This window comes from Gopherus evgoodei, chromosome 6, assembly GCF_007399415.2.
Source record: "Gopherus evgoodei ecotype Sinaloan lineage chromosome 6, rGopEvg1_v1.p, whole genome shotgun sequence".
Taxonomy (NCBI): Eukaryota; Metazoa; Chordata; order Testudines; family Testudinidae; genus Gopherus; species Gopherus evgoodei.
The window spans coordinates 107,737,394-107,757,670 of NC_044327.1; the positions used below are offsets into that span (position 1 = coordinate 107,737,394).

General features: G+C 40.0%; 1 protein-coding gene across 2 annotated transcripts in view; it reads left to right on the plus strand.

Moving 5' to 3' along the window:
- The window catches only part of TTC33 (tetratricopeptide repeat domain 33), a 107,554-nt gene that overhangs the window by 64,853 nt on the left and 22,424 nt on the right, over positions 1–20,277 (plus strand). For both annotated transcript variants that reach the window (XM_030567011.1, XM_030567012.1), the window contains exon 4: positions 12,437–12,568. In XM_030567011.1, coding sequence (XP_030422871.1) covers positions 12,437–12,568 — 132 coding nt within the window. The remainder of the gene's footprint in view (positions 1–12,436; positions 12,569–20,277) is intronic.

Sequence of the window (20,277 nt, forward strand, 5' to 3'; positions counted from 1 at the left end):
GAGCTTTCGTGGGTGAATACCCACTTCCTCGGATGCAAGTGGTGTGGAGAAATCCATGCAAACAACCTTCTTCCAGGATTTTGCAATCATTTTTTTTAGCACCCCTTATATATTAAGTTCATTTTAAATATATTTATCTATCATTGAACTAGGGTCCAATGGAATAATAATAATATTTAGATAGTACTTTATATGTTCAAAGTGTAGTACAAGGATCTTCATGTATTATGCAATTTAAAGTTTAGTGATGTTAGTACAACAACACTGGTTGGGTTGTTTTATTGCTGCTTTGAATTAGAAATCAGAAAGAACAGACATGGAACAATTTTTTTATGCATTTAGACCCTGATTTTCAGTTAGCGCTGCAGGGGAAGATACTTGTACCTGATAAAGAATCCCTTGCCATCAGTGCAGTTGCATGCAGACAGAGCACTCTACCTGCCCTGAGCTCATTGCTCCTTTTAAAAGGTAGAAAATTCAAAGTTAGTAAAAGGATATATTTTTTCATACAAAACACATTTAATCTTTGGAACTCATTGCCATAGGAAGTCATTAAGGCCAAAAATTTAATAAGATTCAGAAAGGGATTATACATTTATTTGGATAAATGGATAACAAGAATATATAGAGTTAGGAAGGGATATTAAACTTTAAACTTCAGAGTTTAAATCAGTCTCTTTTGAGCATTTATATGAGATCTAATGTTGGGTGTGGTGGGCAGATTATCCCACATCTGCCTATTGTGGAATTCTTTTTCTGACAGCATGTGGAACTGGCCATTGTTAGAGCCAGGATACTGGTTTACATGAACTATGTGAGATTTAGTATGTCAATTACTATAGTCCTTTTGGAGTCTTAGTAGGTATTATTAATGTATATATGATATTGACTCTGTGTTCCACATTCTAAATGCTCTCGTAATAGGTGGTTTTCAATTTTTTTATAAATCTGTGTATTAATGAAATGTTATAATGGTCTAATAACACCTTAAACATTACACCTAGTGAAGTAAACGGAATAAATACAAATTTTTTCCATAAGTATTTATTTTGACCTCTAAAGGCCATATTAAAGTAGAAAAATATAGACGTCAAAGACATTTTTAAAGATCACTTTTAAAACTGGAGCATAATGGTAAAGGTTTAGCACCGAAAGAATTTAGGTTAATTGCAGAAAACTAGATGACAGAAGTAGCAGATTGGTCAAAGCCTTGTGGGACAGTAATTAGCTATTACAGTGCGAGTCTACTAAAAACTGCTGAGTACCATTACGAAGAATTTTATTCATCATCACTTTGAAACTGACTTTATGGAACAAAGAATCAGATCAATTTCACTAGACTTGGCATGTGCCCACATGTACTAAAGTGATCCAATCATAACAATATACAGAGCTCATCTAAAGCAGAGGTTTTATTCAGTCAAAGTCACAAGAATTACTAAGGCTTTAGTAATTCCCAAATAATGTGAGTAAGAAGTAACCAGTCATAATACTTCTTAGATTTGATTGTAAAGCCAACCTTTTGATGAATATTACAGTGTTTTAATTAATTTTTACCATAGTTTTGTAATTCTAATCATTTGCCATACTTACAGCTTCTTTTAAATTAGAACCATTTAACTTCAGTGCACCTTAGTTCTATGAATCTTCATTAATTTAATGCATGAAATAGTACAAAGTCCATTGTACTTCTGGGGAGCCATCTACTGGAAATCTTCGAAAAAGATCATGTAATTCTCTAAGGTATTTAAAATGACAAGATAGAAATGTTTGTTTAGACAAGGGGGTCCTCAGACACTGGAATTTCTACTCCATTTTATAAAACTTTACTTTTAAACCTTTAAAATTTTATTTAATTTTTGTAATAGATTTAAGAACTTGTACTAATGAAGTGTTTTAATTATAACTGGGAAATGAATCAAACCTGCAGTCAAATTACATAATTAGTATGATGAAAGCTTGACTGAGTAGGAAAGGCAGATTTCTTCTGCCTTCCAAATGAAATTTGAGAGAGAGGTATGAACCAGCATGTAAAATGAAATTTTTAGGAAAAGCATGTCAGAAAAGAGCTAGAAACTTAGATATCTATGGTAGAAAATCCTCAGAGAAAACTATGAGTTAGTGTAGGCAATTTGAATAATACTTGGGAATTTTTCAGACATTTTGCCTTGAGCACAAGATGGTAGCGTGGAGGATTTAAAAATAAGTCTATGATTAGTAAGAAAGTTCTCATTATTGATAGGGTCTGTTGGATCAGTAGAAAAGTGTGATGCAGAGTGGCGTTCATTGTGGGATGAAGTGGAACACAGAGAAATTTGGATATTTGTATGACTTTACTGGGGGATATTTGGAAGCTTAGATGTATATCCTTGCCGAGAAACTAACTGGACCTAACTGTTTGTTAGAGATTAAAGACTAAACTCATAAAAAATCCTTTAATGAGGGTTTTAGAGGTAGCTTTTAATGGCATATACACCTCTACCCCGACATAACGCTGTCCTTGGGAGCCAAAAAATCCTACTGCGTTATAGGTGAAACGGCATTGTATCGAACTTGCTTTGATCTGCCAGAGTGCACAGCGCCGCTTGCCCCCCAGTGCACTGCTTTACTGCTTTATAGCTGAATTCATGTTATATCGGGTTGTGTTATATCGGGGTAGAGGTGTACTCCCTTTGTAAAGCATCATGGACATTTGTCTGTAGAAACACAGATTTGTGAAAATACTATGCGGAAATGTCACGGAGGGCCTCTGCTCACCGCTAGGGAAGCTTCCTCCTGGCTGCTGCAGGGATTAGCTCTTTCAGGCTGACTCCCTCTTCTTGTGGTTCCTTGGCCAATTATTTCAATCTGTCACTCTGCAGCCCCCTCTTACTCCTCAGGAGCTGCAGCACCTCATCTTCATGGCATAGCCCTCCAGCCAAGTCATAAGAGTCCTCCCCTTCCTGCGTATTATCACAGTCTTCCACACTGTTCCAGGCAGTCCTTAACTCCATTGCCCTGGCTGGGCCATTCCCTCAGTGTCTAGAACAAACGAACTTGGATGGGCTTCAATTTCACTGCCCAGACTGCACCACCCACTCAGTGGTAGGGGAACCCAAGTCCACCCTCTACTCTGGGTTCCAGTCCAGATCCCTATCTCAAGCAGCAAAGGTCTGAGCAACCACTAACCTTCCTGCCAGTCCCCTGGACTACTTCCTACCTTGCCTATATCCCATGGTTGCATTCTCCACCCTTCTAGCCAAACCCCTTTCTTCTGTGTCTGCTAGACAAAGCCTTCCTTTTGGGTCTAAATCTCTTCTCTCATTCTGGGGTGAGTGACTGTAGGCCTTTTCCCTGTAACCCTCTTTCTGCTACCAAGTCCCTGATCTTATAGAAGCCCACTGTTCCTGCACAAGTGAGCTTCCCTTAATTAGGGCTCTCTTGTTCACCTAAATATCCCGCTTTTCAGCCTAATAGGTTAATTGGGCCATCTGGCCTATGTTAACCCCTTCAGAGTGAGTGTGGGAAGCACATTCCTATACAGGAAGAGACCTCAGTGTTGATGCAAAATGATATTAATAAAAGCACACCTCTACCTCAATATAACGCTGTCCTCGGGAGCCAAAAAATCTTACCACGTTATAGGTGAAACTGTGTTATATCGAACTTGCTTTGATCCACCGGAGTGTGCAGCCCCGCCCCCCCGGAGCACTGCTTTACCGCGTTATATCCGAATTCTTGTTATATTGGTCACATTATATCGTGGTAGAGGTGTATTATAATTGAATATATTTTAAGTCATTACAAGCTTGTTTGCACCTTTACTAAACCTTAAGATACAGCTACAAGAATGTCATAGTCAGGATGCTTGGAAATATAGCAATACATATATTGATCTAATTATGTTAAAGTTAATCCAAGAAATATCAGGTTTCTGCTTCTATCTCCCGAGGACAAATACGCCTCAAGAAGACAGATCACTTAAAACATTAATGCATTAATGTTTTAAGTAGAGGCCTAATTGTAAAAAGGAATGTAGGGTATATTATCAGAGCAATACATCTAAGTAAAGTGGGCTCTACCAACCCCCACCTTCTTACAAGCACACCTGCTTGTGTTCTTAAAAATTTAAGAGAAAAACGTGTGTAGTTCGAGAAGTTTTAAACGTTTATTTCTTAAATGTTGACATGACAAACACCTTTTGCAAAGTGCATACGTGCAAACATGTCGGCTAAATACGAAGCTTCTAATGTCATTGCTGTATAAATGGTAAAATGCTTTATGTGCCAACATGGAATCTAGTCATGTTGCTTAACTAATGTAAGAAGCCATTTAAGTATAGAATATTTATATTCATGAAGAATTAGCTAATTACTGGCAGTGCACAAGCAAACCGTCAACCAACTCTGGAAGACAAGAATCATATATCCAGAGTCAATAACTTTTAATTATATATAAGCTAAAGAGTTTGAAAGTTATTTAATTTAAATTTTTTTTGATAACTAAAAACTTTTGTATAAAGAACAGAAGTGTTCAGAATTTTTGAAAACAGAATTTCATTTCCTGTCAGACTCTAATAAAATCGAGAGACTATTTCATAAACTGGACTAAATAAAAAGAGTTAAAACTAACTTAAAAATTTATCTGAATCTTTCCTGCCACAAGAAGAGCAAAGGCAACTAATGAAATACTGCCTATGCATTAAACAGACTGCTTATTCAGAAGCTGAAAGTGTCACCTAACTCAACCCCAAGGGCATGAAGCCAATGAAAAGGATGGCAGCTACCAACTTTGAATCTAAACAAACTTCAGAGGGGTGCATTTTCCTATCATTTCATGAAAATAGGAAGAAGGATATAAAAACTCTGAAGTGAGCAGACTTCACACATCCTTGGCTACTCTGTCAAACACAGTAGAGCTCTCAAACACAGTACAGCACTCCATAAGCAAGCTGCAACAGACAAATAAGAAAAACAGAGAAGACTCAAGAAGAAACTAACCTAAGGAAGACTTCTGCCTGGATTCGTGAGAGGGAGCTAACTAAAACACCACCAAAGGATTAGAATTAAAACTCTTGTAATGATTTTGTTGGAATATTGAAATACTGTAATTTAAAAGACTAACAGTTTGTCCCGTTAATCACCATGTGGATAGGCCATGTATTCCTGGAGAGGAGACAGGGCTAAATAATGCTAAATAGAGAAATGGTGGGATATAATTGGATTTAGGATTCTTAATATTCATAATTAGCCTGTTTTAACACAGCTGCTTCTAAGTAACTAATTTAAATATCTTTGATTTCATAGGATTTAGTCAAGATTCTTATTTTGCCCAGCTATAAATTGGTTAGGTTATTAATAACTAGATGGACTTCACTGCTGCTTAAATTATCTTGCATATACATAAACGGTTTTAATTATCTAGTAAGGTGCTAAAATTGAATTCACAATAATTTTGTGAAATAATATACTTTTGTCTTAATTTACTAAGATAAAAGCAGCCCCCAGAAGCGGTTCACTCTCAAGGATATAACCTCTGTTAATAGGTCTCCACAGAGAGGCATATGGAAGAGATTGTAATGGAAGTAACCAGTATATCATTTGTGTTTGATCATTTGTGCTGTTTTGTTTAACTTTTTCCTTTCTTTAATGATAAAATAGCCATGGTTAATAATTTTCATCATTTTTGCTTGGTCTTGATCATGGTGTCCCCTAAAGTATGTGAAACAACACCTATAACTAAGTGCTCACATCTTGAATACTGCGTGCAGATGTGGTCACCTCATCACAAAAAAGATATTTGGGAATTGGAAAAGGTTCAGAAAAGGGCAACAAAAATGATTAGGGGTATGGAACAGCTGCCATATGAGGAGAGATTAATAAGATTGGGACTTTTCAGCTTGGAAAAGAAATGACTAAGAGAGAATATGATAGAAGTCTCTAAAATCATGACAGATGTGGAGAAAGTAAATAAGGAAGTGTTATTTACTCCTTCTCAGAACACAAGAACTAGGGCTCGCCATATGAAATTAATGGGCAACAGATTTAAAACAAACAAAAGGAAGTATTTTTTTTCATATAAGGCACAGTCGACCTGTGGAATTCCTTGCCAGAAGATGTTGTGAAGGCCAAGACTATAACAGGGTTCAGTAAAGAACTAGATCTTATCATGGAGGATAGGTCCATTAGTGGCTATTAGCCAGGATGGGCAGGGATGGTATCCCTAGCCTCTGTTTGCCAGAAGCTGGAAATAGGTGACAGGGGATGAATCACTTGATGATTACAGCTTCTGTTCATTCCCTCTAGGAAACCTGTCATTGGCCACTGTCAGAAGACAGAATACTGGGCTAGATGGACCTTTGGTCTGACCCAGTATGGCCGTTCTTATAACTAAATAATAGGAGCCACACCCCTGTGTTGGCAGTAAGAGAAACAGTGAAATCTAGCCTACCACGTCTTGTTTTGCTTGTTATTTGCAGTGTTGTTGTAGATAACAATCTAATCCCCAGTTACCTACTTCATTTCAAGTGACCACATCCAGCATGTGTACTCCTGCTGCTTAACAATCTGTCCCAACTTGTGTTTAGCTCAGAGACAGTGCTTTCTTCCCCGGACCTGAAGAAGCGCTTTGTGTATCTCAAAAGCTCATACCTTCCACCAACAGACGTTGATCTCATAAAAAAATCACCTCTCCTACTTTGTCTCTCTTAAATATTTTTAGTAATTTTTTAAAATAAAATTATTCAGTGTCCAACTATTTAAAACTACTTCTTTTCAACCCACAATGCCTTGTTGAAAGGAGAAGGTATAACGGAACCAATTTTTCATCAGAGTAACCTGGGATTTCAAAGGGACATACTAAAACTGCATAATCCAATTTATTCCAGTTTGTGGTTGTTTTTTAAAAAGCCCTGGTTTGTGCCTGATAATTGTTTCCCCTAGTTTCAAGTGACTGGTAGAAGTATGAAAGATTAATTTCTTTTCTATTTGCCAAAGGCTATACCAGTGTCTATGAGGACATAACACGGACACAAAGGGTTGCACAGGTATCACTGAAAGCATAATGTGAAATCTGCAGAAGCTTTTTAACTGGTGGTGATGATTATTTAAACTTGTATGTATTTGTGCTGTGATAATTCCCAAAGGGCCCAATCAGGGTTAAGGGCCCCATTGTGCTTAGTACAGTACAACTCACAGCAAGACATGGTCCCCGCCTAAAAGAGACTACAGTCTAAAGTAATCCACTTTGAAAGTGAATAAACTAACTTGGAAAAAGACCCTCTTATTCTGGAGTGAGTATCCGTAGGTGGGTTTATACTGAAATGGCTATTTCAGAATAATTTTTCCTGAATAGCAGTCATGGTAAATTTCCAAGTGTAGATAAGCCCTTAGGAAAGATACACAAAGTGAGTATAAAAGTAAAAGAAAATGGGGAAGGAGAATAAAGGTAATAGTAATAATAAATAGTATTTTGATAGACCACCTATTCGCCTGGTTCAGAGCCCATTGAAGTCTGTAGAAGTCTTTCATTAACTTCAGTGGATTCTGGATAAGGCGCTATATGTATAGCTCTAGAGACTTTTTAAAAAATAAATATCAGCAATCCATCTCTCACCATCTGCCTAGCCATTACCAATAGGCAAATTCCTGTAAGCATTGCAATAGAAGTTGGTCTTGAAGAGCGATATGAATGAGAAAAACTATTGCCTTACAGACCAGTTCAGTAAGGCATTCCAGTTGTAAGGGGTGGAAGAGACCAGGGACATGCATGTGAGAGAAGCAGACAAATGAACTATCAAGGCTGATATGATGGAGTAAAGGAGACAAGAGCAACTCAGTAAAACACAAGAGCAGATCAGTAAGGAGGGGCATGGACGGATTCAGTGGGAGTGACATTTTGAATTGACTGGCTGGAGTTATTGGGTGTCAAGGAAGTAGAGGGGATTGCCGTAATCAGGGGTGAAAGTAGAAATAGGGACTTACCTGTACAGGGCTGGGTTGGGGCTGGCTCTGGCACCCATAAAGGGCGGGGCCTCAAACAGAAGGGGCGGGGATAGGGGATCAGAGCCAGCCCCGGCCCGCCCTGTACTGGTAAGTGCTCCCCCTCCCCCACTGGGGTAGCAGCGGCAGCTGGGGTCTCCAGCAGCAGTTTAAAGGGCCCAGAGCTTGGCCGCCGCTACCGCCCTGGGCCCTTTAAACCACTGTCGGAGCCCTCAGCTGCCTCTGCTACAGCAGGGCTCCAGGAGCTATTTAAAGGGCCCAGGACTTCCCTGCTTCTATCGTCCCAGCCCTTTAAATAGCCCCCGTAGCCCTGGGGTAGTGGCAGTGGGGCTCCAGCGACTATTTAAATGGCCCAGGGCAGTAGAGGCAGCGGGAGCCCCGGCCCTTTAAATAACCCTCGGAGCCCTGCTGCTACTCCAGAGCTCCAGCTGCACAGCTATGGTGGCAATTTATAGGGCCTGGGGCTCTAGCCGCTGCTGGGAGCCCCAGGCCCTTTAAATTGCTGCCTTGGGAAGCTGGGCTGCCCAGGTACGACGCACCGGCTTACTTTCACCTTTGGCTGTAATCAAGACAGGCTTGGTCAGGATGAAAAGGCCTTAATCTTAGAGGTGTTTGTAAGGAGAGGGGGGCAAGATATGAATATGGGCTGGATTTGGGTGGGGCAAGACAGAGGGAAGATTCAGAGATAGTACCTGGGTGACAGTAAGGGTGGTGGTCATGTCACTACTAGGGAAAGGAGGAAGTAGGAGGGTTTGAGAAGGTAGGTATGGGTTTACTTTTAGCCATGACTTGTTTAAATTGGTCATGAATCATCCAAAAGGAGATGCCATGACCTGGAAAGAAATCTGTTTTAGGGTATGTCTGAGGGACTGGCAATTAGAGGTAAATTATTTTCACTTGCAAACTGGGATGTGAAAATTAGTAAAATTAGTAAAATGCTATAAATATAGCACCTCACAGTAGTGTTTTTAGAAATTCATTTGTCGGGATAGAACTGCAGTTGAAAGTAAGTTTTGAACAGCTCCTCTTACATTCACATAAAACTCAGTCACTAGGTTTTAGAGCATTTGGTGCACCATTCAAATGTATAAAAATGCTACAGCATTTCCTGGGCATGTAATCTTGAAAATGGATATAGAAATATGGTAGATTCTGTCTTGATAGTATGATGCTAATCTGAGCAGAACAAAAGTTTCATAGTACATATTTCATTTTTATTCACTGTTACAGTGTATTTACTGATCTAGTAAAATCAGGTTCCGCCACCTCAATTTATAAGTAGTAATATGGTCAAAATTTCATTCTGTTCACATGAATTTCTCTTCGCTAGTCCCTGCAGTGGCCACTACTAAAATGTTATTTGTTAAAGCAGGAAAGTCACAGGTAGATTAATCGAAATCAAGCCAAAATGCTAAAGCAAGTGAGTTTGGTGCTGATATTTCTGTTCGAAGACAGGAAGGAAGGAGAGTCATCTGTATTGTGAGTCTTCTTGTTTAAAAATTATGAGACTTAAGCAACTTGATAAGCATTTTGTTCTTTTGTATGCATTCTTTGCTCCTGCTCAGAGCAATTAAAAACATTATATATAAATTGTGCCCAAAAATACACATGTGGGTGTACACTGGTATCTGTTTTGCAGGCAGAAATTAGGCATCTCTTTAAAAACCCCTCTCTAAATTGAAGAGTTGATTTAATAGCATTTATTATACATTCTAAATTTAATTAATCTCTCTTCAGGGGCTTAAAGGACTTTGAAAAAACATTGGTTTGCTGCACAAAATATACACACCTCAGTTCAGCAAGGTACTTAAGCAGATGCCTACCTATAAGTACATGACGCCCATTCAAGTGAGGCACTGCAGCTTGCTGCACTAAAGAGCCTTAATGGGTAGGGCCCTGGTTCAGGAAAGCACTTAAGCACAAGCTTAACTTTATGCGCATGCTCATTGTAGGGGAGATCAGAATAGAAGAATTTTCCCTATATTAGAAAATGTATAGCTCAGTAAATAACAGAGTAGAAAAAATGATGTTAATACATACGTAATCTATCTCTCAGAGTTTACTTTTAGGAAAGGACATCTCCAAACTTCCAATAATATCAGCTACATGAGAAAACACTCAGAGATATGTTTGGGAGTTATCTTATACTGGAAAAATATTGGCAGGAGGCATTGAATGCCATATTGGGCTCCTAAAAGTGCCCTGGCCAGTGTTTCCTCAGATTTGTGTTGTACTCTTGTAACAACAGACGTATCAAGAGATGAATATTAAGACAAATTTGTTAATGCTGTAGTTTGGGCAGCTAACAAAACGATCACTTTTTAAACTGGAAATCTGAACACCAACCAGCTAATAATTATTGGATGGTTCTGTTTACAAATCGATTGTAAATGGGGGAAGGAGGACTAGTGCACATAAAATTATAAATAATCTGAAGGTTTTGGAAAAGTAGTGGAATATTTTGCAGGCTTTCCTCAAAAAGCAGGTCTACTGACAACTAATATGAAAAAGAAATGGAAAAAAGGCATTAAATCGTGCATTTCTCAAAAGAATTCCAGCCATCCATTAAACTCTCTTCTAAGATTATCAAGTGGAAAAATGATAAAGAATGGTGTCCCTACCCTCTGTTCATCAGAGGATGGAGATGGACGGCAGGAGAGAGATCACTTGATCATTGCCTGTTAGGTTCACTCCCTCTGGGGCACCTGGCATTGGCCACCGTCAGTAGACAGATACTGGGCTAGATGGCCCTTTGGTCAGACCTGGTACGGCCGTTCTTATGTGCTTATGGAATTAAACTGAACCCAGATTTCTAAATCGTACCATAGGGTAGTCACACTAAAAAACACCAGCAGCTTTGATTTAAAGTGTTCATTGGAATGCTGTGTTTACTTTGTTTCTCTTGTACAGAATTATTAGCTTTCTTATCTGTCTAGTGCGTGTGCTGTGCTCATCATTATGCTATCAGAACACTTTACAAGTTATAGAACTAAACATTCAAAATATCTTTATATCTTTTTTCCCTTCCATCCACAGTCAAGTCAATATGTGGTAGTGGTGGTTTAATTTATTGGTTTTACATTTTGATACGAAGACACAATCACTCAGTAATTTTCATAGTTGTGGGCCAGCTGCTGAGAAAACAGTTTCCTATACATGATTATCAGTTGTGACATTTCCATCATTTCAGTGGAATGTAATTGTCAGTGTCTAATACTGGTGTCAATTGCCATAGTAGTGAGTGACTGAGATAGTGATCTCAAAGTGAGGTTGTCCTGCCAGTTCCACAGAGGACTTGAAAAATAAGTGGATTGTGCTGCTGAATAGGAGGGTCTCTGCATTTTAAAACATATGCAGTTTTTTTAGATTGGTGAATTTTCATTCCTGGGCATAGTGCTTTGCAGTAGCAAAGCCCAGAGCTTCCAAATATAACTATTCATTGTTAATGACAATGGAAATTATATATTTGTTGTTATGTGATCTGTGATTTGTAAAGTTTATTTCCAGACTTAGGTTACTCATGTTTGCTATATTTGTATTTGATATATTTTAGCCTTCTAATAAAAAATATTTTTTTTTAAAAATAGTTCGAGTTAGTGTCAGAGTTTGATCTTTAATGTTTTCTCCTTCTAATGTATTTAAAGGAATTACGTTACTAGTTTAAACACAATTAATGGAATCACTGTGATTTAGTAGTAGATGGGGCTGGAGACTTCCATTCTGCTTCTAGTGCTGCCACTGATTAGCATTTCAAAAATTACTGTGCTATTGAGCAAGTCCCTTGACCTGTCTGTGTCTCAGTTTTCCCACCTGTGAAATGGGATATTTAACTTGCTTTTGTAATGCCCTTTGAGATCCATGAATGAAAAGTGCTCTGTAAGAACTAAGTATTCTTATTATTATTAATGGCTGTCCGATAAGTCAATTCTGTCTAGTTTTTACAAGACAACTGAAAAACAATCCCCTTTGTAGGGAAAGTAAGGAAGATGAAATTGTTTAAAGATGATAGAAACGAGAATGAAAGCTAGGCAAAGTAACCCATTTCTAGCATGTCAGATTCTGAGTATTCTTGATGAAAGTTAGTATTGTGTAGGCTTAAAGACGCAAAACATTGTTGCTGGTTGTCAAGTCTACCACTGATGTGCATACTGGTTAAGTTTGTGGCCCATTTCATATGTAGATATGCATAGGAGCTAACCAGACTAGAGGCCTCTGTGCTTAGAGAAGCATAGGTGCTGCTACTGATGTGTTCCCTCCTGCTACAAGTTAGCCAAAAAGAGAGCCGGCAATTTGTGCTTCTCTCAGTGCAACTGGGAGATCCCCCAGAGCCAATATACATATGCACAGTCAGTAGCAGAGGGCTCTGGCTGTTGCAGGCTAGCTATTTGTGATTTTCTGTGAGCTGCTTGAGATTTTTGGATATCCCTGATTAACCTACACCTACTACTTTTTCATAGGTCTTGATGGCTCTGCGTGAGATGTTCCCAGCAGTGCATGCAGCAGAAATGGCCATCCAGAGAAATCCACATTCTTGGGAGGCATGGCAGACTTTGGGACGTGCTCAGCTTGGATTAGGAGAAATAGGACTGGTAAGCCTTATCAAAGAATGGAACATGCAAATCATGAATTCAGAACCACATGTGATAGAGTAAAAGTACCAAAATGCCAGAGTAATATAATTTCCTTATAAAACTCAAATGTAAACAAGGCAAAGGATTATTGTTCCTTTTATTTCCAGTAATCTCTCCGACTTGTTTTCTTAACAAACATTTCCTGTATAACATTATTGTTGGGTTTGTGAAAGACGTGGCCAGATCAAAACCATTCACCTTATTCACATGAGAGATTTAACCAATAGTATTGTTACACTTATCTAACTACACAAGTACAGATGCCTATTGCCTATCAGAATACAGTGCAGTTTACCATGGTTTGAAATCAGTGTTCACTGCACCTGTTCACGTCATGGTCTACATTGGCTCAGCTTGTCTGTAATAAGGGTTTGTACCGTTGTAGCTACATCAGTGGCTAAAATACTCATCTAAACAAGACTTTACTCTTTTCCGCAAGGAGAAGATTATGAATTTAGCAAATCTATATGAAACCAAGGTTGAGTTGTCTTCTCCATTAGAATACTTAATTTTGAGGATCAAATATTATAACTCTCTATTATACCTAGTTTGGCACTGATAATAAGTTTTACATTGTGTTTAAGAAATGTAGGTACATGTGCCCAGAGATAAGTGTGATGGGTGCTTATGTGTTATGACTGGGACACTGGTGGTCAGACCTAGTGATTGGAGGAGGAGTTGGGAGTCCAGCCAAATCAGGTACAAGGAGATCAAGACAGGCCAGTGGGCAGATGGAAAATCAGGCATTAGGAAGCAGGTAAGGTGAGGTCACCGGTAGGCCAAAGTCCAAGGAAGATCAGAGGGCAGACTGAAAGTCAGGTGTCAGAAGGCAGGCAGGGTCAGGTTACCAGTAGATCGGGGTTGGGCACCAGGCTGCAGACAACAATTAAATAGTGAAGTCAAGGACAAACCAGGGTTGGAAGCTAGAGTTTAGGGTCTGTCGCAAGCAGGGTCTGGAGCAGAGAGAGGCAGGTAGTCTGTGGTGTTCCTCAGACAGCTCTCTTCCATGCTTCCTGGTTTAAGTATTGGTACCAGCCAATCAATTGGCTGTGAGGCGCTGCCACTCAGGTCCTGCTGTGTGGTACTTCCTGCCAAGCCCAGCCCTACAGGGCCCTCCTGTAGGAGCCCAATCTAAGCCTCCTGTGATGATATGGTGGCATCAGCCACCCAAAACACCCATAGTCTCTGGTTCCAGCCCTGCTGGTTCATACATTGTGTAAAATAAAATATACAGAGATCTGGAATTGCATTGAGCTGAAAGCTTGCAAGTTAATGTTGTTGTTGTTTTTTTTAAATGGTTTGAAATTCTTTAACAAAATAAATGAATAAATATAGGTTGGACCCTTTAGCATATCCTCTTTTTGCAAATGTGTACACTAAAATATCTTATTTTAAAAAAATAACACTTTTACTGGGCAATTGCATTGTCCTTATGCATACTGTACATACGTACTTGTGTGTGTATATATAAGAGTACTGATAAATGACTAGGTATACAACAGTTATACCCAACTGCTCCTCAACTTACCTTTCCTTGTTAGTGTTTCAGAAGAAGTAGATCTTGAGAAGGAGGAGTGGGTGATGGTCTTCTGGACTAGTTCAGGGAAGTCATGCCATGCATAGCAGTCAGTATGTAAGAAAGTATGGAGACGTTTATGACAGAAGTAAACAAGTGGATGGTTAAGGCTAGCGTAGCAGAGTGCAGGACTTCTGATCATTGTGTCTCAGGACCAAATTATAAAGATAAACAGTTTCCTAGGAAAAGCTCACATGAATGCATAGACTAATGAACTGGAACTACAAATAAAACAGTGGCTATAATTAATAATATCTATCTCAAATATCATTCAAACCAGCTATCCTATAATAAAGAGCAATATGGGTGAGAGACGAATGTTTGTGATAATTAAACATATGTGACATTCATATCTGTGTACACAGTTTTCTGACTATGTTAATTTGAAAGCACAACCAAGCAGAACTATTGATGAAAACAAATGCAAAAGGCCTGCAGTAAAATGATTAATAATGGATCCTGAAATAAAAAAATATTTGCTTTATTTTATTTGATAGTTTGTTATACATGGAGTTGAGCAGCTATGCGATGATCCGAGAGTAATACATTTACAGGGATTTCAGAGTCCTATTGAAAAGAGAATGATTAAAGGTGCAATGTTTTGGCTGATATTTCTTTGGTTATTTATGAGAAATTAATATGAAGTGTTTTCTTTTTTGTTTTGTTTTGTTTTTGTGGCTGGATCACTTAAAATTATTATGATTATTATTTTTTAAATAGAAGCATCAGTGAGGACTGGTGCTTTTACCGTATTTGAAAAAATGTGACACAAATAACATTTGAAAGCTGTATACTACATACGAACAGTATCTATTTTCTATTGTCTTAATATCATAAGATGAAGATGTTTTACTTACAAACTCAGGCATATCTAAAGTCTGGCACATTGACTCACCGGTGAAAGTCTATAGCCTGTGTTCTGCAGGAGGTCAGATTTCATAGCTTTTCACAGTCTGTTTTAGATTTAACTATTTTGAATCATGTGCAGACTTTGTCACTTTACTCTTTACCCTTTTCCCAGATCACGTATGAATATGTTGAACAGCACTAGTCCCAGTACAGATCCTTGGGTGACTATACTATTTACCACTCTCCTTCGAGTGCTGATCCCCATGTGGATTCCAAGCGTGAGTGTGCATGCGTGCCATGCACAGGAGTCAGAACAGTTCATAGTATTGTCCGTTGACCCGCATTGTGCGTCGACCATGTGGTGTATCCGAGGCTTTTAAGAGGCTGTGCAGGTCGATGCAGCTCCAGTTCCCTCTTACCGCCACATGGCCAGAGTTGAAACCCTGTCCCTTCATGCTCGTAGTCACCTAAGAGTACTGCGTTCAACCTTTTTCACTGTATATCATTTCCTTGTTTAATTAGTTCTGGTTTTTGTTCGTAGCCAGTTAGGTTCTTCGTTAGATTTCTCCTCTTCTAGGACATATGGCGTCTTGCACTGCTATTATACCACATGCCCGTCTCCATATGCACAGCATCCAACATTGGCACTGAACAATCTATAATCCACTGGTAGACTCCCTCACCAAGCTGCTGGTCCTTCCCTTCCATGTCCTGACCTTCCTCTCGGGGCAGTACAACCGCTCCACAGTTGTGGTGGGCATGCCATTCACACCCCCACACCCACCGCCACCTTCACCACAGACTCGTCCTTAGTTGACTGGGGCACCCACCCTGACAATCACACAGCTCAGGGTCTCTGGTCCACGCAAGAAGCACGGGTGCACATCAACATCCTTGAACTCTGAGCAGTCCATCTGGCCTGCCAAGCTTTTCTAAACTTCCTCCACTCCTATCACATCCTTGTATTCTCAGACAACATGATGGCAGTTGATTATATAAACAAACAAAGTAGCACCTGGTCCCCTCTCTGTGCACAGAAGCCATCCACCTGTGGAATTGGTGCCTCCAGCACCAAATCACGCTATATGCCATACACCTCTCAGGCACCAGCAACTCTCTAGCAGACCGATATCTTTCGATGAGTGAGAACTCCATGACCCCACTCTGCAGTCCCTCTTCTACCAGTGGGGCATGCCTCACTGCGATCTCTTTGCAACACCACAGAACAGCAAACTGCCCCTGTTCTGTTCCCAAGGAGGCCTGGGTCCAGACTCTATAGGCAATACCCTTCTTGTTCCCTGGCCTGCGCATCTACTCTGTGCATTTCCCCCAACCCTGTCCTTCCCCAGGTCCTACGCAAAATACGCAAGGATCGAGCCACAGTGATCCTTATAGCCCCCTCTTGGCCTCGCCAATATTGGGCTTGGTATTTGGTTGGGGATCCAGTGTAAACCAAGCCTTCTCTACACCCATCTGCAGCATTCTCACTAATACCAGATAACTCTCCACTTTCACCTGCTGCTCTGCCAAATGGCGTCACTTTGCAGCCTGGGCAAGCTGAAATAACATTCCTACCAACTGTGTCTCCATTCCTACACTTCTAAACTACCTCCTTCATCTCCACCACTTGGGCCTGGTGCATTGCTCTATCTGAGTTCATTTAGCAGCTGAAGAAGTGGGTTTTTTACCCTTGAAAGCTTATGCCCAAATAAACCTGCTAGTCTTTAAGGTGCCACCGAACTCCTCGTTTTTGTAGCCTCTCTCAGTGCCTTCCTTCCTCCCATGGATGGCTTCTCCGTCTTCACTTATCTGACGACCTCCAGATTTCTCCAGGGACTCCTCAATGTTTTTCCTCCCATAAAACAACCCATCTGTCCCCACCCAGAACCTTAATCTCATCCCCTTGGCACTCACCAAGCCCTTTTTTGAGCCCCGTGCCACCTGTTTCCTTGCCCACATCTCATGAAGGTTATCTTCCTGGTGGCCATCACCTCAGCATGTTATATCAGTGAGCTAGCGACTGTGGTGATAGATCCCCCCTTTACAGTCTTCCATAAAGATAAAGTCTCCCTGCGCCTTCGCCCCAAATTCCTTCCTAAGATGGCTTCCTCCTTTCACTTCAACCATAGTATACCTCTCCCAGTCTTCTACTCTGAACCCCATGCCTCCTCCCTAGAACATGCCTTCCACTCCTTTGATGTTCGACAGGCACTGGCCTTTTATCTCCACTGAACGCGAGCCTTCCGCACATCTCCACGACTCTTCATCGCTATCGCCGAACATTGCCAAGGCTCTGCCTTATCCTTTCAATGCCTCTCCAAGTGGATCACCCACTGCATTGAAACATGCTATGATCTCTTGGGAGCAACACTTCCACTCAGGGTCACAGCCCATTCAACATGGGCTTATGTTACCATATCCGCCTTCCTTGCAGACGTACCTTGGCAGGACATATGCTGGGCAGCGACCTGGTCCTCCATACACACCTTCTCCATGCATTATTCTGTTGCTCCCTCCACGGTGATGGGTGCTACCATCACAGTCTTTTTTAATCCTGAGCTGATGGTGTCAAAAGGATAAACGGACACAAATCAGATATTAGGAATGGCAATATACAAAAACCTGTAGGAGAACACTTCAGCCTCCCTGGCCACACTATAGCAGACCTTAAAGTGGCCATCCTGCAGCAAAAAAAACTTCAGGACCAGACTCCAAAGAGAAACTGCTGAGCTTCAGTTCATCTGCAAATTTGACACCATCAGCTCAGGATTAAACAAAGACTGTGAATGGCTTGCCAATTACAGAACCAGTTTCTCCTCCCTTGGTTTTCACACCTCAGCTGCTAAAACAGGGCCTCATCCTCCCTGATTGAACTACCTCATTATCTCTAGCTTGCCTGCATATATATACCTGCCCCTGGAAATTTCCACTACATGCATCTGACGAAGTGGGTATTCACCCACGAAAGCTCATGCTATTAGTCTATAAGGTGCCACAGGACTCTTTGCTGCTTTTACAGATCCAGACTAACACGGCTACCCCCTCTGATACAAAACTGTAATGTTTCAGACCAGGCTGCTGCCATCATAAAGGAAACAAATCATAACTCAAAACTGATTTTTATAGTTTTGTACAAGATTAAGGCATTATGTTTTATCACACTGTTATAATATTCTTTTCTCCTAAGGACACAATATGCAAAGTATTTTGCAGTAAGTAAAATACTGTTTTGAGCAGTGTTAGAATAGTATAACTCTGCCATTAATATTAAAATCCTAAGTGGACACTTGCTTTTCTGTTAAGAACACAAATACAAAATAGAGACGCAATTAAACTTTTAACAGTTACTGTTTGTTTTAGATTTGTGAGACAAGGCAAGTGAGGTAATATTTTTTATTAGACCAGCAGAAGTTGGTCCAATAAAATATATAAACTCACTTACTTGTCTCTCTCATATTCTGGGACCAACACAACTACAACAACAGAGCAAACATTTTATATTTGTTTCAGCCAAAAAATTGGCATCAAACTTTTCTTTACATTATTCAGCTTGTAATTCTTTATTTTTGTGTGTTCTATAAATTTAGGTATATTCATCAGGTTTGGTGTGAAATTAATTTTTTCTCGTTAAGGCATATTTCCCCAACCACAACGCCAGCAACAGTCTCATTGTAGCACACAGTATTAAGGGAGTGTTTGGCCAGAAGCTGGGGGAAGTGGAGCTGGGGCTAGACTGCTAGAGCTAAACTATCAGGAGTCTAATGGTAGCACTGCACTTGGGCTAACTAGCCATGCTTCCAGTATTGATGAGGCGGGAGAGTAGGCACTCCATACTTCAGACTTTGCATGGTTAGATGGTCACTTTAATGCCTCTGAAAGTCTCACCAAAGAGGAGAAGACAACACTTTCTCTACATCCACAATATGGACTAGGTTTGTAGCTTTTGCCAATCCATTGGTTTTCCATGGGAGACAATAATACTATCCCAAGTGGCTGTTCCCAAGCCAACTTGGGGGGCAAAAGTGGTAAAGAGGAACCATGGGGTCTGAGAAAGCTGCATGCCCTCTGATTGGAAGTAGCCAAAAATTGCAACCAAGAAAAACATACACTTTGGACATCTGTGGTATCTCTGGCAGCATGCACAGTGAAAATGGGAAAATATATTGTAGGTAATAAGGATTATCAAGTGTTAAATTATCCATCAAAAATAAGAGAGAAGTACAGTTAAAATGTAATGAAACAGTGCAGACACTTTGATGTAAGAAGAAAGAACAGAGGAAATGTGACTCAGTCTTTAAATTGATAGCACAAAATATTCTTTCATTGCCAATCCATTAGTTGACTCATTTGCAACAAAACAGTAAGTTAACTTTCAGTCTGTTCTTCAGTATATGAAAGTTGATGATTATCCAGTCAGAACCAAAATTGATTTTTTTTAATTGTTTAATGTGTAATTTACTTTAATATCTTGTCAAATGAGCTAAACTTTGGCCATTTTCCATCAATTCTAGAGCAAATATATAATAAAAAAAATCATGTTTCTTTGTATGAATTTGGTGCTCATAAAAGTAAAAGGTTATGACAGTGAAGCATAAGAAGCATTCCTCAGAAAACTCTGCCAATACAACTTAATCCTAATCTGCTACACTTCTATTACTCCAGTCTTGGACCTCTCTTGAAAGTCTTAGTTACATTTAGGTGCTCCCACCAAACTCACTTTTACTCATTCTGTAACTGCACTTACCCACTGAGCTTTCCCATTTTCCAAATCTATAAATGAGAAATGCCTGCAGTTTTCTAAAACCCTAACTGTTGTTTTATAAATAATTTTAGGATTGTTATCGGTAGACCTGGTAAAGCCATCCGCAGGCAAAAGTTGCTCAACACTTCCCATTATAAGATCCTGTTCTTCTTCGAGTGATTGCTCACATCCATTCCAGTTAGGTGTGCGTGCACGTTCGTCGGAAACTTTTTACTCTAGCAACTCCAGTGGGCCGGCAGGTCGCCCCCTAGAGTGGCGCCACCATGGCACCCGATATATACCCCTGCCGGCCCACCTGCTCCTCAGTTCCTTCTTACCGCCGTGTCAGTCGTTGGAACTGTGGAGCGCGGCATAGCTGTCCTCCACGTCCCTAGCTCTCCTTGTTCTACGGTTGATAGTTAGTAGTTAAGTGTAGTTAGTTATATATAGTTAATAGTGTAAATAATATTGTAGATATTTGTTAGCCGGTTTGGGCCGTAG